Below are 26,789 nucleotides of genomic sequence, written 5' to 3'. Positions count from 1 at the left end.
GGTGGTGGTGGTGAAGATGATGGTGGCAGATGTTGCTGAAGTGGCAGCTCTCTTTTTCTTTTTTCTTCCTATGAAAAGAAAAAAGAAAATATTCGGCTATTTCTATCATTCCTCCAGCTTTCCTGTCTTGTTTGTTTATATTTAATCCTCCAGTGATGGTAGTCCTGTGTGCGTGTGCGAGCATACACACACATAGAAACACACACACACACACACACACACACACACACACACACACACATTCATTACACAACATCCAGGGATGGGGGGCAGTCATGGAGAAGGAAGAACTCATTAGGAAGCATTGGCTTAGACATGTGAGAAAGGTGATAGTGAACCAGACTTTGAATGTCAAGCTATTATATTCCTTAAAACTTACAATAACTGTTATAACAAAGAAATATTGAGTTTTTCTCCATCTGTTTCTTTTCACTCCACAGATCATGCTGACCCAGAAAGTGGAGATTTGATTGCTGAGATTAAAGGCTTGAGCCACCATGATTATCTGTAATAAAGTGAGGTGTTAGAGCCTGTGGCCTAGTGAAGTGAACATCGGGGCTGGGCGAGTATGGACTCAGAGATGACCAACTCTGTGTGTGTGTGTTCTTCAGTCTCAGGTTCCTTTTGTTATTTGACCTCTATACAATAGGGTCTGATTACAGGTTACTCTTTACAGGACCGGTGGGTGTAGGTCTGGCCTTAGAGATAACAAACTCAGATCAGGAGATTTACATTTGAGTTAATACAAAGCTCAGAGCTGCCTCAAAGCTGCTCAAAGCTGCAGAGGCTTGAGAGATGCAGTTTTGTCTTGCAGGCCTCACTTAGAGAGTTTCTGGCCAAAAGAACATTTTTAACAGATCCATACAGATGTGGTTCAAAATGAAGTTCAAACTTAGATCTAAAATTTTGGCCTGCCTACTACATACAAAATTATTATAGATTTAAGATTTTCATTAGAAGGTTATTCCTCAAGAAATGGCTTGCTCTTAACATTGGGCGTTTAAATTTTTTAAGAAAATGATTTTCAAAAGGTGTTAAGATAAATATTTTGCCTAAGACACTGCTTTAAGTTCGTCATTTAAGCTTCTGATGTCCTCAAGATAGATGCAAAACAAATACTGAGAGACATAACTTGGAGAAAGCTACCATAAGTATTTGTCAACAGTTGATGATATATGTTCACTTCCATTCCTTAACAAAGAGAACATTAATATAAAATCTCTCCAAATAAGGTTTTGACATCCTCCAATAAAGATTTGATATAATAATAAAAAGTTACAAAATAAAATCATAAAAATATTTTTTAAAAAAAGAATGTTTTAAGAGCATGATAAAATGTTTGTTCCTTATTTTAAACAGCAATCAAATTGATTATTATTAATCATTAATCTATTACATGACAAGACTTTTTGACAAAATTAATAATTGTTATCTAAAAGATAAATTGTTAAAAATTTGCCTCTATACATGTTTTTATATTGTTATAGATTTATACATGCATCCTATAAAAATGCATCTACTATGGGAGTAAAGCTCATATAATTAGATCACATGTTTATTCTTTTGAGTGTCCCCTTGAACTGGGTGCTGTAGCTGTTCTTTTAAAATGTTAAAAATCAAACTTTTGATTTTTTTTGTTTTTTGTTTTTTTGGGGAGGAAAGGTTTTATTCAGCTTACACTTCCACATTGCTGTTCATTACCAAATGAGTCAAGACAAGAGTCCAAATAGGACAGGATTTATTTTTAAATTCGGTATATTCTTTATTTACATTTCAAATGATTTCACCTTTTCTGGCTCCCCACTCCGGAAAGTCCCGTAAGCCCTCTTCCCTCCACCCCTGATCCTTCATCTACTCCTTCCCATTTCCCTGTTCTGGTATTCCCCTATACTGCTGCACTGAGCCTTTCCAGGGCCACTCCTTCCTTCTTCTTGGACATCATTTGATATGTGGATTATGTCTTGGGTATTCAAAATTTCTAGGCTAATAATCCACTTATCAGCGAGTACATACCATGATTGATCTTTGGAGACTGGGTTACCTCTCTTAGTATGATGTTCTCCAGCTCCATCCATTTGTCTAAGAATTGCATGAATTCCCGTAAGCCCCCTTCTCTTCCCCTGTCCTCCCACCCACCCCTTCCCACTTCCCCATTCTGGTTTTGCCGAATACTGCTTCACTGAGTCTTTCCAGAACAAGGGGCCACTCCTCCTTTCTTCTTGTACCTCATTTGATGTGTGGATTATGTTTTGGGTATTCCAGTTTTCTAGGTTAATATCCACTTATTAGTGAGTGCGTACCATGATTCACCTTTTGAGTCTGGGTTACCTCACTTAGTATGATGTTCTCTAGCTCCATCCATTTGCCTAAGAATTTCATGAATTCATTGTTTCTAATGGCTGAATAGTACTCCATTGTGTAGATATACCACATTTTTTGCATCCACTCTTCTGTTGAGGGATACCTGGGTTCTTTCCAGCATCTGGCAATTATAAATAGGACTGCTATGAACATAGTAGAGCATGTATCCTTATTACATGGTGGGGAATCCTCTGGGTATATGCTCAGGAGTGGTATAGCAGGATCTTCTGGAAGTGAGATGCCCAGTTTTCAGAGGAACCGCCAGACTGATTTCCAGAGTGGCTGTACCAATTTGCAACCCCACCAGCAGTGGAGGAGTGTTCCTCTTTCTCCACACCCTCTCCAACTGGGAGTGGGGGGCTAGAAAAGGGGAAATCATTTGAAATGTAAAGAAATTATATCAAATAAAAAAATTAAAAAAAAAGAATTTCATGAATTCATTGTTTCTAATGGCTGAATAGTACTCCATTATGTAAATATACCACATTTTTTGTATCCATTCCTCTGTTGAGGGACACCTGGGTTCTTTCCAGCTTCTGGCTACTACAAATAGGGCTGCTATGAACATAGTGGAGCATGTGTTCTTATTGCATGCCAGGGAATCCTCTGGGTATATACCCATGAGTGGTATAGCAGGGTCCTCTGGATCTGCCAGCCTGCTGGTCTTGGGGCCTGTGTCCTGCTTGGAGAGCAGCTGAGGGAGAGACTCCCCGTGGCCATATTCACTGCGTGCCTGGGGCAGAAAAGTATAACTAGCTTAAAACTGTATATACATAAAATTATAAAGATTACTGTCATTGTCTATGTATATGCCAATTAAATGAACAATTTAAAGTAAAAGAAAAAAGATCTCTGGGGGTGCAAACCACCAGGGATCTGCCTGCACCCAAGACCTGAGCACATAGGCGGTTCACCTGCCAGCCCGCCGGTCATGGGCCTGTGTCCTGCTTGGAGAACAGCAGAGGGAGAGACTTCCCACAGCCACCTTCAAGGCCTGCCTGGGCAGAAAAGCATCACTAGGTACTGTATTATCCTGAGCTTAAGACCTCTGGGGGTACAAACCTCCAGGGGTGTGCCTGCGCCCAGGACCTGAGAACATTGGTGGTTTATCTGCCAGCCGGTCGTGGGGCCTGTGTCCTATGTAAGAATCAACAGAGGGAGTGACGCCCCCCAGCCCCCGCCACCAGAGCAGTCCAGGAACACCTGGTTCACCCTGACAACCCAAGTATAACATTGCTTGAGGCAGGACAGGATCTGGGAGGTAGGAGCTGATGTAGAGGCCATGGAGGGGTGCTGTTTACAAGCCTACCTACCAGGGTTTCTCAGCCTGCTTTCTTTTTTTTTTTTTTTTTTTATTCGATATAATTTATTTACATTTCAAATGATTTCCCCTTTTCCAGCCCCCCCTCCCCGAAAGTCCCGTAAGCCCCCTTCTCTTCCCCTGTCCTCCCTCCCACCCCTTCCCAGTTCCCCGTTCTGGTTTTGCCAAATACTGTTTCACTGAGTCTTTCCAGAACCAGGGACCACTCCTGCTTTCTTCTTGTATCTCATTTGATGTGTGGATTATGTTTTGGGTATTCCAGTTTTCTAGGTTAATAACCACTTATTAGTGAGTGCATACCATGATTCACCTTTTGAGTCTGGGTTACCTCACTTAGTATGATGTTCTCTAGCTCCATCCATTTGCCTAAGAATTTCATGAATTCATTGTTTCTAATGGCTGAATAGTACTCCATTGTGTAGATATACCACATTTTTTGCATCCACTCTTCTGTTGAGGGATACCTGGGTTCTTTCCAGCATCTGGCAATTATAAATAGGGCTGCTATGAACATAGTAGAGCATGCATCCTTATTACATGGTGGGGAATCCTCTGGGTATATGCCCAGGAGTGGTATAGCAGGATCTTCTGGAAGTGAGGTGCCCAGTTTTCGGAGGAACCGCCAGACTGATTTCCAGAGTGGTTCTACCAATTTGCAACCCCACCAGCAGTGGGGTAATAATATACATATACTATATGTATATTACTATATTACTATATAGCTACATATATAGCTACATATAGTAATATGTAGTAATATAATATTACTATATTACTATATATAGCTATATATGTATAATATACATATATAGCTCATGGCTTGCAATTGCTTAACGTTGTTTCTTTTTAATGATACTAATTCTTAACTTTTACAATTATTTATACAAATACAATTCAAAAAATTAACCAGAAATAGACATACGACTATTGACAGCTTTTCAAGCTTTCTAGTTATAACTGTTTTAACATAAGAAACAAAATAAAAAATAAAATTAGTCATTACATATGTTATTTTTAATATTAAATGTTCCAAATCAGATTAAGACAAATATTATAACTGGTTATTATAATCAGTCATTTGAGATGTCTTATTAACAATTTGATATTGGTCATATTACTGAGATTCCTCATAATTCGCGTAGACAAGATATTATAGAACAAGCCCATAGAACTTTGCAATATTTATATAATAAAAGAGGGAAGAATAACATCTCTATATACCATAAAATTTAAAAATTTTTAATGCCAGGGAACTCTAAGTGTAGAGAAGAGGTATGTTTGTGTTCTTTCTACAGGATGCTGAAGGAACATGCTAGCTGCCAGAGTATGCAGATGCTGAGATTTCACCCTGGCTTTCCACCTTGCTCTCCAGCCTTTTGGGGCCCCTCCTGGGTCTTTTGTTTCTTTTGTCATTTGGCCCCTGGGCCTTTAACAGATTAACCAGTTTTGTTAAATCACAGATTGATTCTGCCTTGACAGACGTGGAGGTAGCAACCATCGGCCTTCAGTTCTCTACCCTTGCTGCAGGCAAAGAGCTTTCTTGGTTCCTAAGCAGTAGAAACGTCAATGCCAGAGAGGGTGACCTCCGGCTCCTAATAGTGGCTGAGGGCCATAAGCTGTGGAGTAGCCAATGACGGGAAATATTGTGGTGCCACGAGCCAGATGCACACCGCCTCTTGGCTGCAGGGTGACTCCATGACGGGATTATTGTGAGTCCGCTACCTGGATGCCCGTCACACCCACCAAGGGCCTGATTAAGCCATTGGAGTGGGATGTGATGCCAGGAGTGGATGCAACTTACATAGCCTAAGGCAGAGGCCCTGCCCTACTAGGATCTAAAAGGGCCTAGTTACTGCGGTGATGGACGTGGGGGCAAAACCACATAGCCTAAAACAGGCTCTCCGCCGACCCTCTTTCCATAGCCACCCCCCAACTTAAGAAAGAAAAAAGGAGGAGATGTGGGAAGCCATCCTGAGCTATTTGGACTATTGCTTACTCATGGCCCTAAGGTGGTGGCTGCTAAAATACAAGAACAATTAACTGGAGCCTCTCCCGTGGGCATTGGTTTAGCCATTGCCTCGAGATAACTGCAGAATGGTCCTGCCTGCATCATCACCCGCCGACTCTGGTAATTGCGGTGGAAGGAAGTCCTGAGATAACTGCGGCAGGCTCCAGCCTGTGCAAACACCTGTTGTCTCCACCGGAGGACCCTTATCTATTCCTGCTAAACTGCTAGATTGCCCTTCCTTTCTTTGTCCTTGCCTTGGGGTACGCCCCTCCTGAAAGCCTTAAAACATGTGTACCCCAGAACATTAAACAAGGCTTTGACACAACCCAGAGTGATTTGCCGTTCTTGGTGCTTGGCCTCCCTCCTTCTCTCCCACCTTTTGACCCGCAGGTAGCACCCCTTCGGAACCCTGGAATAACTGACCTGCCGGATGGGTTACACAAAAGCCCTGTGTTTCCCATAATGTGTCTCTGTGATTTGTCATTTATTCACAAAAGCCTGCTGGTTGCCAGACGCTATACTTGGTTCTAGAGACACACAAACACTTGGCCAAGGCTCCTTCCTAGGGAAGCCTATGGCTCAGAGAAGGAACAGTCTATCCTTGATTGCCACAGGATTCTGTCTGTGTCCCTACATACCCACACTATGCCGCAGAAGCAAAAACAGTGGGGGCAGAGCCAGGGGGTTGGTTTCAAATTCTAGTCACAACAAAGCCAAGCCAGGGAGTGTTTTGTTCAAATGACCCAGGTAGATAAACGAGGCCAGCACAGGCCGTCATGACACCACACACCTCTAGAACACCCTAGCTGTGCTAGGAGCCTGTGATGTCACCAGGTATTTTCTTCCCTTCCTTTGCAGATGTTGCTAAGGGCCGGCCAGTTTCCCTGTGATCTCCCTCAGATGACAATCTGCATGCCCTTCCTGCTCTGGTGACACTCTTGCCAGCTCTCTGCACAGCTATGCTCATTTCAAGCCTCACATTGGTTAATTTTACTCTAAAATGTATGCTGTATCTTTTGAAAAGAGCTTTATACCATATGGAGTATTTTGAAATTTACAATGTATGAAGCTTGTAATTTGAGAATTGAAAAACTTTTTTTTAAAAAAAATTACTGCTCATAAGAAGAGGAAATAAGCTCCTCATTCCCTGGAGTCAGTCCATAGAATTCAGAAGGGCTGGCTTTTGTTTTATGTGAAATCTCAGCCATTCATTTATTTATCAGATATCGATAAGATCCTTCACAGTTGCTCTGCATTGTGCTGAGCAACAGGGTGTAAGACAGGCTCATTTCTGGGAATAAGGAAGAGAAGCCCATGCTCAGCTCTAGGATGGGAAGGCTTCTACAAATGTCTTTTATTTTTTGTAACAGAAATGGATTCAAAGGTAGTGGGAATCTATTAAAATGAATTACTAAATCTGCTGTCTACTATATGCAGAGAGAGGATGGCTAAGAGCCTGACACAGTAATTCACAAGCAAGAAGAGGCATTGTTATTTTTATTCAAAATAAACAATGCACCAGGGGGTTGCCTTCAGGGCCATTTGCCTTATGTGTTATTTTGTAACACACCTCTTGGGGTAGCCTAAAAGTCATGACCCTGATATAGCTACATTTATTGTCTATATGACCATTCTCCTGTTGTCAAACCCCAGGTGTGCTCTGAGACTCTGAGACTAAATTTGACAATCCCTTATCAAAAGCTGGATTAAGCTTGGCCGATTGAGCCTGGAATGGGTGGATATCTGCAGTAGAGCCCTTAGCAGCAGTTTTCTTCACTTAGGTGCATTTAAAAGTTCATGACAGAAAACAGCTTATCTAAAGCCATCCTTATCAAGCTTGGACGCTGTTCTCTTGGCCCTGGACAAAAGCCATCCAGAGCCAAGCACAGTGAGAAGACAGACTTCTGGCTTCTAACAAGATCAGAGATCAGGGAGCTGCTGCAATGCCTGGCCCTTTCTATGGACTTCTAGTGATTTTGACATGCATTATCCTTTACAGTCATTTAACTGGGGCTATTCTCCTATAGTACCACTTCACCTGACAACAGAACTCCTTACCTATGACCTTAGGTGTCCTTTGGTAATCAAGTGAACAATTGTGATGATGGTATGAAAACTATTCTACATCAACGGATAACCTTGAGATTGGCCAGAAAAACCAGCTCCAGCATTTTGGACCAAATATAAGTTAGCTTTAAATATTAAATATTGACCAAGGAAAAGACTTTGTTCAGGACCATTTCCTGGAATTTTCCAGCTGAGAACAGCCTCAAAACCATGTGTTGTAGGGGGTTATAAGGACAAACATATAAGACATTATTTTCCCAATTGATTTAGTGATTTTCTAAGAATTATAACTTCCAGCATTCCAGGAAGTTACCTGGTCCCTGGGCAGGTGTGGCATACAGGTTAATTTTCTGCATTATACAACCTGGATTTGTTGTCATCATAATCTCTTCACCACTATCCATTGTTCCTCTAGTAAGTAATGTGATGTTATTCATATATTATAAATGAGGTACTGCATGTCAAGTAATGGGTATAGACAAAATTTCTACTGCTATGATCCATTACTAGCTTAAGTCCATTCTCAATGGATTTAAATGAAATATATATATATATATGTGTGTGTGTGTGTGTGTGTGTGTGTGTGTGTGTTTGTGTATAAAATATACCATATTATAATATATGTGTTTTTTTCTATAAATGGATATATATGATCTATTTATGGTATTAAGTGCTTATGTTAAACTGATAAAATGATTTCTATTTGAATAGATGGATATGTTTTAATTGGAAAACACTGGATTTTCTTATATTTATAAGATTCTACACTAATAGGCTAGTTCAATAGTACATATGTAAATCTTTCTGTTTAGGAAAAAAATAAGAGCAGGCTGATTTATTAAGGCAGCCTATTTTGGTAAGTTCAGCTTCTCATTCCTATGAAGCTCTGTGACCTGAACAGGGGCCTATTTCTTTCAACCAGAACACTTGGTGACTTTCCAGATCTAGTAAAAATATTTTAAACATCTATAAATTACAGAGAAACAATGTGGAATTAGGAAGAAATAACAATTCTTTTGAGGAAAGTAGAAGAAAGAACATCTGGAATTTGAAAAGGAATGTGTGGCTGGAATTTCCAAGCCCAATAATCCCTTATAAAAAGAACACACAATCTAGCTATTATAATTATAAGCTGTATGGCTAGACTGGGCCGGAACAAGACGATACTAACTTATTCCCCAGCTATAAGGACCCCTTCCTACTTGTGGTATCTCCTGGCTACATGGTTCTCTCATTGTGCATTCTCCTCCTGTGTCCTCTCTCCTTCCCCTCTAGTCCTCTTTTCCTTCTCTACCTGCCCCCAGTATTGAACCTCCAGTCCTACCTTCCCCTCCACTGCTCAGTCCCAGACTCTATCCTTTATTGACCAGTTAAAATGGGGATAAGATTCATACCTCAGCACTTGTTGGACTGCCAGCCTGGGGCAACAATCCCTCCTGAGGAAGCAAAATTAACATCAGACTGTTAACCAACCCACAGCAGGACTGAACAAAAACGGAGTGTTGTATGGGGGAGTTAGAAAGAGAGTGCAGTGGATGGGCAATTACTGAATGCAGGAGAGGATGGGGGACTTCACAGGACATCTTGGGGCCTAGAGGAGAAACAGAGTCCTGCTGGAGAAGAAAAAAGGAATGAGCAAATGAAGAATGTCAGTGCCTGTAGGCTCCTTGTGGGCAGACAGAGGAGGCAGCCCCATGTGGGTGGAAAACATGGACAGAAAGCAGAACAACCCCTTCCAGAGGACTTGAAGGGCTTTGAACGCAACAGCAAACCCTTGGGATTTCTATCTGTAAGTCATTCTGAGCCTTGGAGTACCATGATTTGTTCTGTCTTTCCCGGGGTCCTGGGAATAGAAGGAAATCATAAAAATAATTAAACTAAAAATTTAAAAATAATTGGAGAGGGAAAGAAAGATAAGTTTAGCCTATTATATAAAGGAGAAGCCATAATAACACCACACCTCCTAATAGTGCCACTCCCTATGGGACAAGCATTTAAACCCATGAGCCTATGAGGGCCATTCTTATTCAAAGCATCACAGTGGATAAGTCTTCTGTCAGGAGCCAGCCCCAGCAGAGGTGTTTCTTTCTTCTTGGTTCTTCTTGAGGCAGCAGAAGGTGGAAGTGCATCAGAGGGGGTAAGACTTTGTCTTAAGGAAAATTTAGAGTTGCTGCATAATAAAAGGGTTACTTATCTAAGTCTAAGTTACTATGCTAATGTAGCTGACCTGCCTTCTGCTTTCCTCTGAAGCTAGAGAGTCTCAGGCACTTAGCACTTCACCCTAAAACAGCAGGAGATTAAGGACAGAATTAGTTGCTAGAGTCTTTTCCCCATTGTTCAGATGCCTCTTGCTTGTCAGTCTAAGGAGGAAGTTAGAAGCAATAAACTTCTATTGAACCAGGAGAAGAGAATAACACTTGCAGAAAGAAAAACTTTTACATAAGTGAATATGCATAATCTCACAGAAATTTATACACAGCTTCAAACATAACAGAGATTTCATTTCCACATTTTCACACAAATTCATACCTACATGCACATCTGATCCCAGCTTGCATACATTCTCACAATTTCACACTAACACAAGTTTACAACAGAGAATGTTTACATGCATATCCATTAGAAGTAATTATCTAGCTAGACATCTATCATTTGTCTTCTCTACAGGTTCATAGAAAGTTTAAAACCATAACACACACACACATGCATACATTCTCACAATCACATACTTACACACACATCCATACTTACATATGCATATGGAGCAAAAGACCAGCACTGGTGCAGAAAGAACTCACTCATTCTGGATGAAAAATATTTATTGCATTGAGAAGGAAAAAGTTTCACCCTTTTAATGCTATGAATTAAATCCATGTTTGTAAAAAAAAAAAAAATAAGTCTAAGCCTGTTTTGTCCTTACCATGGGACCTGTCCTCTCCTATGGCAAGGCGAAGCCTGCCTGCTCCTTCTGTTCTCTGCAACATCTTTTTTTTCTTCTTTCCCTCTGCATCCTGCACATTGTTCTCTTAGTTATTTTATGTTACCTATAGTTTCTAAGTTATTCTACTCTCCATTCTCCTATTCTCCTTCTAATCTTGTTCTCTTATGACTAAAAACTTCTCCTCAGTTCAGTTCTTCTCTCAGCTCTGTTCCTCAAACCTAAATTCTTCTTTTCTCTCTTCTCTTTGTCTTCAGCCCTTAAAACATCTTTCAGAATACATAATCACACGTTACAAAGTTCATCATAAGTTCACACAAAATATCAAATCACCGATTGAAATAAGGAGTTTACAAAAGAGAATGTTTACATGCATATCCATTAGAAGTAATCATCTAGCTAGACATCTATCATTTGTCTTCACTACAGGTTAATAGGAAGTTTAAAACCATGACTAAGTTATAAGTGAAATTTCGTATAGATAAACCCAGTCAATATTTTATCTTCTGTCCTAACACCTATAATAATTCCTAGTTCCCTTTTTATGACCTTTGGTTGTATTACAACCTCTTGGCTCTGTGTAGGAGAATGTCTGGCTGCCATCTAAGAGTACTTAATAAAAGGGCTTAAAAGGGGAGAGTATAGGGGGTTAGGTGAGTGTGGGTAGGCGGCGTGGAGGAAGGTGTCCAGGCGGGCCCTTGCCTGGGCACCTCTGCGCCTGAGGGACCACCCCCCACACACACACACAGGCATAGGATAGAATAGAGTTTATTCAGAGTAGGGGATGGAAGTTAGTGGTAGAGAGAGAGGCAGAGAGAGAGAGAGAGAGAGAGAGAGAGAGAGAGAGAGATCGAGGGAGAGGGAGAGGGAGAGGGAGAGGGAGAGGGAGAGGGAGAGGGAGAGAGAACAGAGAGAGAGAGAATAGAGAGAGTTTAGTGGAGGCCGGCCATGACCACGTGGAGGGAGGAAGGAAGAGCCCCAGGGGCAGAGAGGTGAGAATGTGGAAGAGCTGAGAGCAAAAAGAGAAAGAGGAGGAGCAAGTAGCCCCTCTTATACTGGGCCAGATCTCTGGGGCAGGGCATACCTGGATATTTCCAGGTAGGTGTGGGGTGGAGCTTAGACAGAACCCCAACACTTAACTGTGACACTTGGGAGACTGGCAGACTTTTCATTGCAGTTTTGACTATCAGAAAAGGACCTAATAGAAGTTCCACTATTAAAGAACTTAATAATAACAGATAAAATTTTAGGAATTGTTATAGCATCATCAATAAAACTTGTCATCTATTTGTCTGCATAGCAACACTATAAGACAGTACATCTTTGTGGATCTACAGAGATCTGCTCCAAAGGGGTGTGCTGTTTTAGATTGAGTTGGTTTATCAGAAACATTGCTGGAGCCACTCTTGGTGTATGCTTTTAATCCTATCAGGTGAACATCAGTGAATTCCTGGCCAGCGTGGTCTACATAGAGAATTTCAGAAGACCCTGTCTTAAAAAAAATTAGGTGATGTTATATGGTGATGCTTTTTAAGATTTAATGCATAAGTGATTAAGGAACAAATGTTATATAATTAAAATTCCATGAAAAAAATCCATTACATGACCTTAACATCTTTTTGTACTTAGAGAAACAATTCAATTTCTTTTTCTCACAGGAAAAACAGTGGCTCTGTCAGCAACCATGGCACAGGAAGGTCACCTTTTCATCCTGGTGCTAACATCCAGCTGGAGTGGCAGTATTACCAAAATAAAATCCTGAAAGGAGAAGCAGGTACACATGAGTGTTTAAAAGCCATGGTAAGCTCAGGATGTTGCTGGTGGTATTGGTACCTTAGAAGTACAAGTAGAATTAGAATAATTAACAATTTGAAGTTGAAGGTTTTAAGGATGCTAGTGACTGTAGAGAGAATATCTTGTGTATTGTACTAAAAGAAAACTATGGCCTATAGGAAAGTGTAGAATACAAGATGAGACATTCAGAAGGCAGAAAGAATTCTGGGATAGAGTCAGGGATGAGATATTTGCCTGGGAAAATGTGACGAGACTGACACATGGTACCTGAGCCCAGGTAAGTAGTCATATGTCAGAAAGTAGATTTGAGTAAGTGGGTTATAATGCACTGTGGCCTAGTCAGAGAAGACTAGCTATAAGGCCAAGATATTTGTAAGTATACATATTTTGAGTCTGAGTTTTATTTCTGGGAGCATGGGGCTGGGAAGAAGACCTAGGTACAAACTTCTACAAGTGACAACTTGAATCACAACAAAATCTAAATCTGAGCAGATGACCAGTGCATAGTTATGTTTTCTGGAATTGGATGATGGTGTTTTCCTGAAACCCAATCTACTGTGTATAAATTTAGATTGGGATTGAAAAGCATGGTGTGAATTGTTTTCATATTAACTAAATAAGTTATTAGCCATTTGGCTTATGTCACAGTGAAGACACTGAAGTTTGTGTTCTTCAGTATTTTTAAGAATTTAAAGGTAGACACGGTGGTCCCTAATCCCAGTCTTTGGGAGATAGCACCAGGAAAACAGTATTTTCAAGGGAAGGCTACAGAGTAGGGAAACCCTGATTTAAGAAAGGACACAACCTCTTTTGGAACCAGAATCTAAATGCCTCATTTGAGTGAACTTGTTTTTTAGAAGAAATATTTTCATAGCTGTCTTAGAAAACTAGTCTCTTTACATTCATAAGACCTTTATGTAGTTTTTATTCCTTGCATTACAATTTGAAAGAAATTGGAAATTCTTTCTCATTGATTTCCTTGTGGAATAAATTGTTAAAACCACAAATCTTTAAAAAAAAATCATTCTTTTAGAGAAGCATTTACCAGAAGACCGATATATAGCACACTAGAAAGGATCTAGAGTTTGGTTTTATCCAAGTTACTTTGGTTCCCTGTTTTGTCAGATATAAAACACTGGGATTATTTTATAAAAGACCCAGATGAGGCAAAACAGAGTCTGGGCATCTGGATTTCTTTTCTGGAATTAGTCTTTCTTGATTGTAATCATCTGCTTACACATTGTATTGGGAAACATAATTGTAGGCACACATTTATACTTTATCTATCTATCTATCTATCTATCTATCTATCTATCTATCTATCTATCTATCTATCTATCAGTTTTTCAAGTTTTCTAAGGCTTTTATTAGCTGTTATCTGTTTTCAGAAAATTTTGAGAGTTAGTGATTTTTGTCAGTATATCATGGGGTAACTTCCTGAACTTGTTTAGGCCTTGCTTCATTGTTTGTAGTTAGTTTCTTAAGCACACCTTTGTACAACGTTGCTTTATCTTTCTGGATTTTTTATATGGTATTATTTTTTAAAAAAGATTTATTTATTTTATGTATACGAGTACACTGTAGCTGTCTTCAGACACACCAAAAAGGGACATTTGATAACATTGCAGATGGTAGTGAGCCACCGCGTGGTTGCTGGGATTTGAACTCTGGACCTCTGAAAGAGCAGTTGGTGCTCTTAACCACTGAGCCATCTCTCTAGCCCCTCTACATGGTATTATAAAAAGATAAAAACTTGAGTTCTAGAAAGCAAGAAATGTGTAGCTGAAGGAAGTACACAGTACTAGTGGCATGTTGAACACCAAGTAAATACTTCCTGAACATCTGTCAAAATGAGAAAAACCCTCAGATGTGTATATTTAATAGTGTCTAAGTTCCTTTGTTGCGCAGTCTGGTGGGTGAGTCTAAGTTGGCTGATTGTTTAAAAAGTCTGCATCGAGATTTTGGCCTTGGTAGGCACTTGTTCTTTGAAAGTAGCAAGGAGCTGGCGATCTTCTTTTGTCTTGCTTTCCATCACTGTCTGTTCTTTGCCTCTTTTCAGCCACTGGGTTTTATAATATTTAACAACCTTTTATACTTAAGTCTCCTTCAGTTCTAAATCTGAGCAGATGATCAGAAGCCAAATATTAGAGGAAATGTTTGAGTTCCACTTGCTATTGAAAATTGATGAAAGGAGATTTTCCTCTCCTTAAAAAAAGTGGCTATAATAACATGATAATATATTCTTGTTTTAATATTATGATGTATGTTTTTGTATCTTAAGCACTTTAACCCCTTTGGCACTTGTGAAAATATTTGCTATTCATAAAACAACTAGATACTCTTTTATTAAGTTTGCAGCCAACCCTGTCTAGAAATTGTCTTCCAATGCCTTTTACTTTTCATGGTATTTCATTCTATGGGTCAATATTGGACATAGCATCAAAATTAAATGTACTAAGAGTCAGTTTAGAAGTTAGGCTCTGGACTGAGCAGACATGTACAGACATGTACGCAGAGACCACCTGAGTATAAGATTGTTTGGGACACAGCCCCCCAGGGCCCCACCTGCACTTAGGAGCTGTGCTGTGCTGCTACAGCCTTCTGTGCACCTAATCAGAATTTATTTAACTTTTAAAGTAGTTTCTCTGTATGTCTAGAATAAAATAAAAATAAATTTCTGAGAATGAGAAAGCCACCAGAGTGGCTTTCCTAGGTTTTGCTTTGATGTTGGAAATAGGATTGTGCTGATGAAATAACTTACTGGGGCTTCTTGTTTCCAGACAGGAAAACTCGAAGATCTCAGGGAAGTCTGTTTTTTGAAGTGTTCAGGAATGAGAGGTGTTTTATTATCTTTAGTGTGATGTTTTCTACCATTTTTGTACGAGGAGTTTTTCCTGTGTTGAATTTTGGTTCTTAAGTTGGAAAGTAAAGCAACCTAGTAATATTCTTCATTCCTACCTTTGCTCTCTTTTTTTAATGTGTTGTTTTCCCTTTATTGTTTATGAAAATGAAACCATATCTTTGTAATAATAAAAACTTTGAGGTGATGCATCAAATTATTCTAATAAACTTATGATTGTGCCTATGTAAATTATATTTCCATAGTACTAGTTATTTTTACTTAGCATTTGTCCTTGGCAAAATGGCTTTTTGTAATTCCTTTTATATCTCAGTCTCAACTTTAAGTCAGGATATTAAGCCTTGTGTCTGACAGTTAAAAATAAACATGAAACACTGCTTGTCTTTTTAACATTTGTCCCAAAATTTAATAATTAATAAATTACTCTGTATGGACTATGTTCCAGGAGTCTTTGCTAAGTGGTTTCCCTTTTGATATTGAGAAGCAGCATATAAATTGGCACACTCAGCAAGAAACAGATTTGTAGAGATAATAATGGTACTTGGTTGGGTTACATGGTAGGAAAGGAACCGGGATTTTCACTTACTTCCTTTTCATTCATAACCCAGGTCCTAACTCTTTTGTGGGCTATATTTTAAAAGAACAGAGTTTTTGCATTTTTGCCATACATTTGTAGGTGTTTTTTCCTCCAAATCACTGGCAGTTTTTCGTTATTTCTGCCTAAGACAATATCTGCTTCCTGGAAGCTATACTCATGGGTGTTTAGAGGATGCTGGAATTTGGACTCCAGGCCTCATGATTGCACAATAAGTTCTTTTAACCTGGGGACCATCTGTCTAGTCCCCAGAACAATAGTTTATAAAGAGTTTAATATAGATTTAAATGTGGAGATTAGGGAGGAGAAACACATGTAAGCATGATAGGCATGAGATAAGGAGAGGTAGATGTGGGGAAGTGAGCTATGTAAACCAAAGACAGAAGTGAGTCTGGGCCAACAAGAGATGATGTGAAAAACCTTTAATTAGTTAATTAATTAATAATTACATTAATTTATTCTGTGTTCATATGTGTGTGTTAGTGTGCATTTATAGAGGCCAGAGGATAGTGACTGGGCAGTTTATTGTCCTACCACATGGGTTCTGGTGATCGAACGTGGATCCTCATGTTTACTAACAAGTGCTTTAACCCCCTTTAAAATTACATTTATTATTTGTGTATGTGGGGGTGGGCAGGAGTTGTATATGTGGATGGTGTAGAAATTATTTAATCCCAACTCCGGTTTTTACCCTGCCTTTGACCACTTAGTTCTCAGATAAAAGACACACACAATCTTTCTATGTACAATTAGCCTTAATCAGCACAATAGCTGGGCAGATTGCGCACCTCTCGCTGTTGTCTATTTCCCACTACTAATCCCACGATAGAATGTGCCATGTTTCATTTGGACGGCTCTTATTTACAGGTAGCCAACCCACATGGTCTTTATTTTACGACTCACCTAACCCATGGCGTCTTCCCCCTTGTGGTTCTTCTCTGATGCTGGAAGTCCTGGGATGCTAAACCCTGCCTGCATGGGTTTCTTCTGCCCAGCTATTGACTGTTGTCATCTCTATTCACCAATCAGAAATAATTTGGAGACAAGGTCACATAGCCTCACTTGGATCTACCTGTGCACTTTCTTGTGTCTGGGACAATACATACAACAGACCAAACCTCATCAATAGAGGTCCCAGGTATTGGACAGGTTATATCAGACTTGGCTGCAAGAACCTTTACCCATTGAGCTCTCTTACTGCAGCGGATGAAAATCCTTTTACAGGATAGTTTGGTCCTGTGGCCCTGCACATGTAATCTTGCGTGTGGAGACCAGAGGACAACCTTGGATGTCATTCTTCAGGTGCCATCCACTGTTTTTTGTAAAACAGGATTTTTGATTGGCTTTGAATTGGATAGGTAGGCTCAGATGGCTGGCTAGGGAGGACATGGAGTCTCTGTCTCCCTGGCACAAGTGTGTGCCACCAAACCAGATTTTATTATTGTTGTTATTATTATTATTGTAATTGGCTTCTTATGTTTGGACTGAGTATCTGACTCAAGGCTTTCCATGAGAGCAGGAGGCCCACCATTCACCAAATCATGAGGCACCCCATGATCAGGAAGAGTGTGGTATGTTTACCACTTCCATGCAGATTTTCCCAGGTACCCCAAGCCCCAGAACTGTCACGACCATGAGAGTCATCACATACAAGCCTGACAGGAATATGTCCTCCTGCAATCCCCAAGAGCAGCTCTCTGGATCCCTGCAGTCTCCCAAGAATGTAACACTCACAGGCTCCTCCTCTGGGGATACCTTTCAGAAAGAGACCCTTATGGAGGAAAATAACCTCACCCAGGAAGTGGCCATCAATCAGGAAGAAGCTGTCCATTGGAAAGCTGTGGTCATTCAGGAAAAGCCCATTTCTGATGGCCAGCCTCAGGGTGCAAGCTGAGCTTCCCCTCAAACCTGGCAATACCACTGCAAGGGCAGGAGGAAGACAATCATGAACGGCCTCCAAAATCTCTGCTGCTGCTGCCGTTCTCCCACAAGAACCCTGCTCCAAGGAAAGAAGCTGGATCCTGGAGTCCTTCCCAGGATCAGGTGGGTGCAAGTCCTCATTCATTTATTCCTTACTCTGTCTTGTCCTTTGTGAGAAATGAAGAGTGCGCCCCCTTGTGGCACATTTAGGAACTTAATATTCTGTCACTTCAGAACAATTCAATAGAAACCCCTGAAAGACCACCTCATGGTTTCTGAGCCTGAAGTGGAGAGCAGAGATGCTGAGAGCAGGGAGAGGGGAGGGTGAGGGCATAGCCAAAGGAAACAGAGAGTCACTGGCAAGCCAGATGGGTGCTGTGGCCAGGCAGCAGCCCAGTATGACCTGTGTGTTTTCAAGTCATTAAGACACTCCCTCCTGTTTCATTCTGCTTTTAAGTCTGGAAGAGGACCAGCCCCAGCTCCATGACTTGTGAGTCATGGGTGGGGGTCAGTCTGGCTGGGAATCAGATAGCGCCTTAGGGAGGCCAGGCCAGATGTCCAGGAGCCAGTGTGGTCACTGGCCCATTCGGCGCAGGAAGACATGTGCACAGCAGCCCAGACCTGTCCAGGTAAAATCCCAGGCAGGCAGGTCTGGCTTTTCACAGGGTCATGCTCAGTGGAGTGGGCTGAGGTGCAAAAGTGCCCCAGAGTTGTCTGCAGAACAGTAGCCCTGTGTCCTCTCCTCCAGCCTGAGTAAACATCAGAGTGGATCGACGGGAAGTGTCTGTCCTTTGCTCTGTTTCTCACAGTGAGCATGGTATTCTTTATAATCTTTCCTTAGAGAAGCCTCCCTAGCCAGCCTGTCCAACCTTCCCTAAAATGGGTTCCCAAGTTGAGAATGAGGCCTGCAGTGTCTCTGTGGGTGTCCTCTACAAAACAGCCTACTGCCAACCTTTTACAAACCCCACCCACACTTATTCCCCTGCCAAAGCCATGATAGTTCACATGACTTGAGTCCTCAGACCTAACTCAGAGCAAAGTTTATGAAAACCACAGCTGTGGGGTGACTCCAGGGGCAGCTGTGCCCTCTCTCTCCACCATTTCTACCCTGGAGTTCCTCACCTCCTGCCTTGCTACGCTTCTTCCTTCCAGGCCACCATTTGCCTTATCAACGGGAAGTCAGACACCCCACCAAGTTCCACACTGTGTGAGAATGATGGCTATTGTGACCAGGGTGAATCTAGAGACCCTTCTGATGAGCAGCAACCTGCTGTGCAGCTGGAGTCCAGTCTCATCTCAGCTGCAAGTCTCTACCTGGAGCCTGCACTCAGCTGGACACATCTGAAGATTGCTTCCATTCCTTTGAGTGTGTGCACATTTCTTGTTCTTGCCCAGGTAAGCAGGTGTGTTCTGACTAGCAGCTGTGGAGCTAACCTCATGTAACTTCTCTATGCTTCATGATGGACAGAAGAGAAGGCACAAGTGACTACAAGCCTGAGCCCAAACATGCAGCAGAGGGAAGTGGCAAGATGGGGCTTCATTCTGCTGTTTCAACATTTAGTGCTCTCTCTCCTTGGGCAATCTCACCTGACTCACATTTAGTCATTTCTAGGGAGTTTGCGGATTTTAATTAAGACTAGATGTCAGAGCTATGGTGAAGGTGTATGCATATCATCTCATGTCTGAAGGCTCAGTAGGCCTGTCTCCTGTGTAAGAGACTAGTCTTATGGTCAAGACCAGCCTGTACATATAGAGAAAAAGAGTCTAGTTTGGGTGGCAGTGTGAATCCTAAAAACAACAAGAACGATGACGACGACAACAGCAACAACAGGATTAGTGATATAGCTTAGTATCAGTAGCATGCAGGAGTCCCTGTGTTCTAGGCCAACATCAAATCAATGTGGTGTCTATGGCAAGAAACCTAGGATTGAAGGGTAGAAGCAAGAGGACCAGACACTCAGCATCATCCTCCCCACAGGGAGTTTGAGGACAGTGTAGAATGACTGACACTCTTTAAAAACATACACCATCCCACCCAGCCCCAAATCTTAGTACTCAACTCTGAGAAAAGTGACTTGGCAGCTCATAACAACCACTCATTTCCCGTGAATCAGAAGTCCCCTCTGTGACAGAGAAGAAAACTGGGCATCCATATGTGCAGTAATTACTTCCTGTGGCTCATATCTGGAGTCGGCCTGAGGATTGAGTTTGTCCCTGGTGCACAGCACTGAGGAGCTGTGAAGTAAGAACTTCCTGCCTGCCCTGTGGGAGGCGCTGAAGAGCTGTGCAGCCAGCACTCCCTGCTGGCCCTTTTGGAGGCACTGTGTAGTTGAGTGGTCCCTGTTCCCTGATAGTCCCTTAGCAGGAAATAAGAAGGAAGTTTTGAGGGCATGGGGGCCCCAAACTTTGCCAATAAGGAAGTCAGGAATTCTGCTGGCCTTGCAGCCAGTTATAAAGTGATGGTGTACTGTCCCCTTGTGGCTGCTCTGCATTAGCACTTTGTCCATGACCTCAGGAAAGCCTGTATTCAAGTAGGGGAAGAGAATCCTTCCTTAAGTGAGGCTTGTTCCAACTAGCTCATAATTCAGTTATCACATTTATACTAATATGACACACGGCTAGTTTCCTCTCCTCTATTTTGCAGTAAGACTTCCTGAGTGTCTTAGAAGAAAATCTCCCTATACCAGACTTCCTCCCTCTGTTCAGAAGTCCACCTTACAAATCTGCACTTCGATAGAGGTCATGGGCTTTTTATTTTAACAAATTTATATTAACATTTTCTTAGACAGGCATAGAAGGACAGAGACACATCATCACACATTGTACAAAAACATCCCTAATAGCTATGAAAAGCAAAAAGTGGAAGGATGGAGTTTTCCCTTCTTAGCTGTCACTGTGCCAAGTCAGGTAAAAGACCTGGATCTGTGAGTCAGTTGTAAGAATTTCCCATGACCATAAATGGTGCTGTTTCATTAATTCCATCCCCCAAAAAGGGGAGTTTTATTTGAAGTTAGTTTTATTACACAGGAGTTTAATTTCATAATCTGCATGATTTTTTATGATGAGATATTTCCCATGATAGAAAAGGAAAAGAAATACCTGATCAAGAGAAGAATATTTCAGAGGCTTTGCAGCTATCAGGGGATTCCACATTGTCCCAAAATATCACCTTACTGCAGGTTTAAGAGTTCAGGTAACTACCCTAGCAGTATTTTTTGGCTGCCATGTAACTGTTTTACCCCCTTTTGCGGAGAAAAAGTTAGAAGGTTTTTGCCAATGCCCACATGGACTATTGGGGTTCAGGTAGAGGTTTGGGGAGTAACATGGCCGGATGATTTCATTGTCCTTTCCATGCCTCTGAACCAGACTTGATTGCATAAATCAAAACAAAATAGAAAAATCAGCCTGAGGGACCTCAGATTATGGTGGCTTGGGGTCTTTGGGATGATGTCAAAGGTTGGCATGAACTCATCCAGTCCTGCTTGAACCAGAGATCCTGTTGGATCCTCATAGTGTGCCAGTTTCTGCCCCAAGTCTGCTCTGCCCTTGGGATATAATGGTACCACAGCCCACCTGCTTTACCTGAAGCACCGAAGCTTAGCCTGGTAGATGGTTTAACAGGATCTCAGCCAATGTGACTTCAGAATAAAAAACCTTCTCTGGAGACAATTTATATTGAATTAGCTCTCTTTATTAGGGGTGAAGAATGGCTGTTAAACCCTGGTGTGTGGGGAGTGTTTTGTGTTGAGTGTACATCATTTCCAGAGGCTGAGGTGCTTGAAATTCATCAGTCACATGAAGAAGAACTCGCACTGATAGCTGGGCTTGTCTTAATAAAGAGATAGGAAGTTTAAGGCAAAACCTGGCCACCAGGATCCATGACTATATTGCATGGCAGACGTGGAAGTTGTACAGGCTACATACAAGGGTCCAACTCTGGAGAGGAGGGAACAGTCCTACTCCTTCCAGTCTCAGGCTTAGGTTCTCATGGGTTGGACACATCTTGACCTCACTCTCTTGCTCCAGACTTCTTACCCCAGTCATATGGCTTTGCAGCCCCACCATGAAGGGTCTTCAACAAGGACCCTTAGGATCCCTAAAGATCAACAGCAAGGGAGAAACGGTGGGCAAGCTTACAGTCAGAACTTCTTTGACATACCTCCCCCATAAATGAGTGTTCACAAAAGAAATGTGAAAGAAAGTACAAATACAGTCTAGAAGATAAAAGGTCACAAATGTGACCACCAGCATGACTGTAGTGTGGGCTGCTCTGGTCTCAGCATAGACTCTGAGCTTCTGATTGTGGTTGTGTATATAGTGCATTCTCTGGTGGTGTCTCTTCAGGTGAATCATCATAGAGAAAACTGGTCCAGATCATGATGCTGATAAATAAAATGTCCTGGGCAAACCACAATAAGCTAATGCCAACACTGACAACAAAGAGGGATCAGATCCACTTACCTTTAGAATCAGTGCCATTGTGTCTTTTCTGTGGACCACTAGCATTCATTGGAATGTACGCATTATTTAAGACACTGAAAAACCAGCAACTGTAACAAAAATATGTCATGAACTTGGGGGTATTTCTCTGAGCATGACCCTTGTCCAATTACCAGGAACATGAGTGACAAACTGGTAGGTGGTCAGGGCACAGGTAGAACACATGTTTGTGCTTTGAGACACCATGTGAAAGAAGTATGAAAGTTTACCTGTGAGGTCAGTTGGAGGCTTCCTTGGAGCCAAAACTGTAATATGGTTTGGAAATGTCAAGAAGAGGAGATTGAAGGTATTGCCCACAGCTAAGTTTGATAGAATGACTTGAATGGGCCTCAGATGAGTGTCAGTCAAAATTGGAGATAAATTATGAAGAAACACAAGAATGTTGCCCACAGTCCCAACCTCAGCCTGGCAAAGCAAAAGTATCTGAAGAGCCACTTCTTCTGTAGTATTCAGGGTTTTATTTTGAGATAACATGGAGATAGCTTCATTGGATCAGGTAGGACACTGTTGTCTTCAAGAATCTTCCCAATTATTTGAGATTTTCAATTGTTTTTGGAGTCTTTTATCTCAAGAATGTGGCCCTGCTTTGTCACTACAAGAGTTTTCTCTGAAAAAAACCAAGAATATTTAATTTACACTTATTTTGCTTCCTTTCCCTCATGATGGAATTGTGCATGTGATGGAACTCTATCTCTCATGTTCAACACCATAAACACATATTTCTACACATTATGGGTTCTGCATGTGTATACATGTATATCTGTAGACATGAGTGCATTTTTGCTCCATTGGAATTCAACATTATCTTTCAAAACAATGTGCTAAAAATAGTAATTTGTTGTTGAAGAGATGGTCCTAGTCTGCTCATATTTGAGGAACTGTATTTATGCAGTTTTGATTGAACAAGCAGGCAGAACAATCATATTCATAAGATAATTAAATATTCCAAAATATAATTAAGAGATGGGGGCATGGGTCAGTGGTGAAGAGCACTGGCTCCTCTTCTAGAGGACCCACACTCCATTGCCAGCATCTACATGACCCTTGTAACTGTATGTAACTCCAGTTCCAGGGACCTGGCACCTTCACATTCATACATACCATCAAAACACCAGTGCATATAAACTAAAAATATATCAAATAATTTTAACAAATGATAATGAAAAATTAATATTCTTACTTTATATAAGAACTTGAATTAAGATCTTTATATAGAATGTTATAAAGATTGTTCCCTTAAAATAATCCAATCTGTGTTTATATACTTTTATAGTACTCATCATTGTTTAGAAAGAAAATATTTCTGAAAAAGTCAATAGCTTTCTGTTTATAAAGGACAATATTGATATATACCTGTAATATCTATTGTGAAGAAAACTGAGAGACCCAGGCATATCATTGATTCACAAATGTCCACATTTTAACTGTATTTCTAATGAATCTGATGCTGGAATTATATTGGATAAATGACCAGTTTTCATCAATCACAATCCAAAAACATTACTGTCACCTCTGTTAAAGTCTTTGCATACAGAGATTTTTTTAAAACTCAGATTTTGAATGCTCCTGTTTAGTCTCCAACTTACATGGTTTATGTTGATTTTTATAAAAACAATAAGCTTTTATCCAACAACTAAAAATCTGTCATATCACATATGAAAGTCACATTAAAAGGCATTTTCAGATGAGTGCTGCACCATGACATAGACATTTCTTTTGCCTAGAGAAATCATTGACAAAATTATGTAAACTGTGGAGACAAAAACAAATTCCTTCTAATGATTAATGTTGACTTCAGAATACACTGGACTGTAGGGAGGAGAATAGAACTTTAAACAGAAACATAAAGCTGCAGGAATCTTACCTACCACAAGGATGGGGTTTACTCACAGGGATGAAGGCCTGCTCCTAATCAGGTACTGGAGAAAAAGCTCTGATTTCATTTCCTGTTGAAGATCTTTTCAGTGTATCTGTTCCCTAAGACAGATCCAAAGGAATGGTGAAGTCTCATATCTTCCAGGAAATGTTGTGCAAATGGCTGAATGAGGTGAGATATCAGAGCCCACAAAGGGACAGACGTCGCTTACAGAGTCCAATACATTGTCATCTGTGTTGTTACTGGGCATGGCTTTATACAGCTTCTAGAATACCTCTAAATGGAAAACACATGTATCCCCAGTACAAATCAATATGCTTTCCTTCTAGTAATCAATGAGGCCCAAGAGTTTTCTAGGTCATAGTGGGTAGAACAGAGGTTAAAACAAGTTTCCTTACTTTCTTTGGGGAAATCTAAGTTCAGAATTGGTGCTGTCATCAGGTGTGGAGAAGTGTACTACCAGGGAGATCAAGAGAATTGTTAGGTGTATTTCCAGGGACTGCATTACACTGTATACATTCACTGTTGCAAACTTGTGCTGACATCAGAAAGCCCATAAGCATGTTATCTGGAGTCTTGCATTTTCCTATTCTTGGACAAGGATATTTTAGTTTGACAAATCAAGCAACAGAAGCCTGTGTTAACTCATATGTCCTTGCGTTATTCCAATGTCCGTTTGCTTTGAGGTAGATCATGACTCATTTTCTAATATACCATGAAGGCTTATTAGAAGTATAATAGGTTGTGATATTTTCTATAGATTCTAAATGTAAATAATCAATTTTGTACATACAGTAAAGGATATGGGCTGAGCAATCATTGACTAATAGAGAGAACCATCCCTGTCCATCCCACTGTATTCACAGTAGCCATGAAATAGAACCAGGTTAATTGTCCATCAGTTAATGAATGGATCGCTATACAATGGGGATTATACATCTCTTAAGCAAAATGTAATTATGAATGTTTTAGGTAATTTGATGATTATGCATATGATACTCCACAAATTAAAAGAAATGTTCTGCATTTTCCCCAATTTTTAGACATTAGTTTTGAATCTTGAGTTATGTGTGTTTCACTTGGAATACTTTATAAAGGTCAGGAGTGAAGTAAAATATAGATGGTTAGGGGACTTTTGTTAGAACACAGTTGTTTAAAGGATGTAAGTAGACAATGGACTGTAGACAATTAATCTATCTTGGAAATATAGCATGTATCAGAGAAAAGGAAAAGTTAATAATAATATTAAGGCTCCATTAAAACCTACTAGTTTACAATTTTAAAAACATAGTTGATCTATTTCTATTTGTCATTTATATTGATATCATCTATATATCATTTATATCTATATTTATCTCTCTCTCTCTCTCTCTCTCTCTCTCTCTCTGTGTGTGTGTGTGTGTGTGTGTGTGTGTGAGAGAGAGAGAGAGAGAGAGAGAGAGAGAGAGAGAGAGAGAGAGAGACTTATTACATTTTTTTTTGTATATCATAACACATGGGCAATTTCCTGTGAGACATGTAGGGTATCTAGCCAGGCACTTTGATGTTATAGATCTTTTGTTGTAGTGTTCATTCCCACAGCTCTCAAATATATACATTATCTATACAGGTTAGAGGATATTCAACAGCCTTCTCACTACTCCAAAGTGTCTGTGGATTGGGTTAGTGATGCCAAAGGATAGACTCTCTTTGAGACTAGGGATTACCTAGTTACACTTTAGAATCAATGGAATAGCCTATTTTTTAAGTAACTAAAAATGAAAATTGTAGTATTATTTAAAAGCTACATACTTGAGTTATTTCTTTCATTTACATGGTATCAGAGGGGAAATTACTTATTCAATTCGTCTCCTTATCTCAACATGGATGCAATGATGTTGAGTGAAATATTTAAAAAGTGTGATTGGCACGTTCCCATGCTTGTGCCTCAAACCCTCTGCCCCAGGGACCATGCAATAGAGATTCATGGAGAGTCACTGTCCAGGAGCTTCTGAAACATCTCCACCTAGCTCACTAGGTTCCTATTGGTGGTTTGCTACCACTCCAACCCCGTACTTCAAATCCCTCACGACCTTTGTGGAGCACCTCAGGCAAACACACACTTGGCCACCATACCTTTCTCTCTTGAACCCAGATGAGGTGCAACATGGAGGAAAATGTAGCACAAACTTAGTTGAGAAACAATGGTAACTCAGTCTTACAGTGCAGCAAATAAATGCAATCTTGTAAGCCTTAGTAAAATCTGATCCCTCCGGTGGAAGATCCTTGCAAATCCACCATGATACTAAGAAACTCTAACAGCTACATCTGACCTCTCTACTGACCTGGTTCCTAGAGGAAGTAACTCTCTCCTGTTTCCTCTCTTTCTCTGTCCAACCAAGAAGTCCAGCCTACTCGCCCAGTGATGGGCACCTTCATTAATTAGGTGATTGGTTCACAAGAACAGCACCAGGCCCATCCATAACACAATGACACCAGTATCTAATATGCATAAGTAGCTGTTGAGCAGCCACAGAGAACTGGGTCTACCAGGAGGGAGAGCTGGGGAT

At 40.7% G+C, this 26,789-nt stretch overlaps 2 protein-coding genes and 1 pseudogene across 67 annotated transcripts in view; 1 reads left to right on the top strand and 2 right to left on the bottom strand.

Moving 5' to 3' along the window:
* The window catches only part of LOC127696398 (uncharacterized), an 837,478-nt gene that overhangs the window by 269,012 nt on the left and 541,677 nt on the right, over window positions 1-26,789 (bottom strand). The window lies entirely within an intron of this gene.
* The window catches only part of LOC127696390 (ubiquitin-conjugating enzyme E2 G1-like), a 167,488-nt gene that overhangs the window by 101,155 nt on the left and 39,544 nt on the right, over window positions 1-26,789 (top strand). For 11 of the 50 annotated variants that reach the window (XM_052199056.1, XM_052199063.1, XM_052199028.1 and 8 more), the window contains exon 6: window positions 12,354-12,469. The exons of 18 other annotated variants lie outside the window; for them this stretch is intronic. In XM_052199056.1, coding sequence (XP_052055016.1) covers window positions 12,354-12,469 — 116 coding nt within the window. Of the gene's footprint in view, window positions 1-440; window positions 2,758-4,977; window positions 5,560-12,353; window positions 12,496-15,269; window positions 15,738-17,548; window positions 17,612-17,706; window positions 17,834-26,789 lie in introns of those variants that run through there. 21 more of the 50 variants (XM_052199041.1, XM_052199039.1, XM_052199037.1 and 18 more) reach the window with 18 other exon arrangements.
* On the bottom strand, window positions 21,738-22,876 carry LOC127696389 (vomeronasal type-1 receptor 1-like; annotated as a pseudogene).

This window comes from Apodemus sylvaticus, chromosome 11 (genome assembly GCF_947179515.1).
Source record: "Apodemus sylvaticus chromosome 11, mApoSyl1.1, whole genome shotgun sequence".
NCBI classification, from domain to species: domain Eukaryota; kingdom Metazoa; phylum Chordata; class Mammalia; order Rodentia; family Muridae; genus Apodemus; species Apodemus sylvaticus.
The sequence above is the reverse complement of the archived record's forward strand: the minus strand, read 5'-3'. Positions and strand labels throughout refer to the sequence as shown.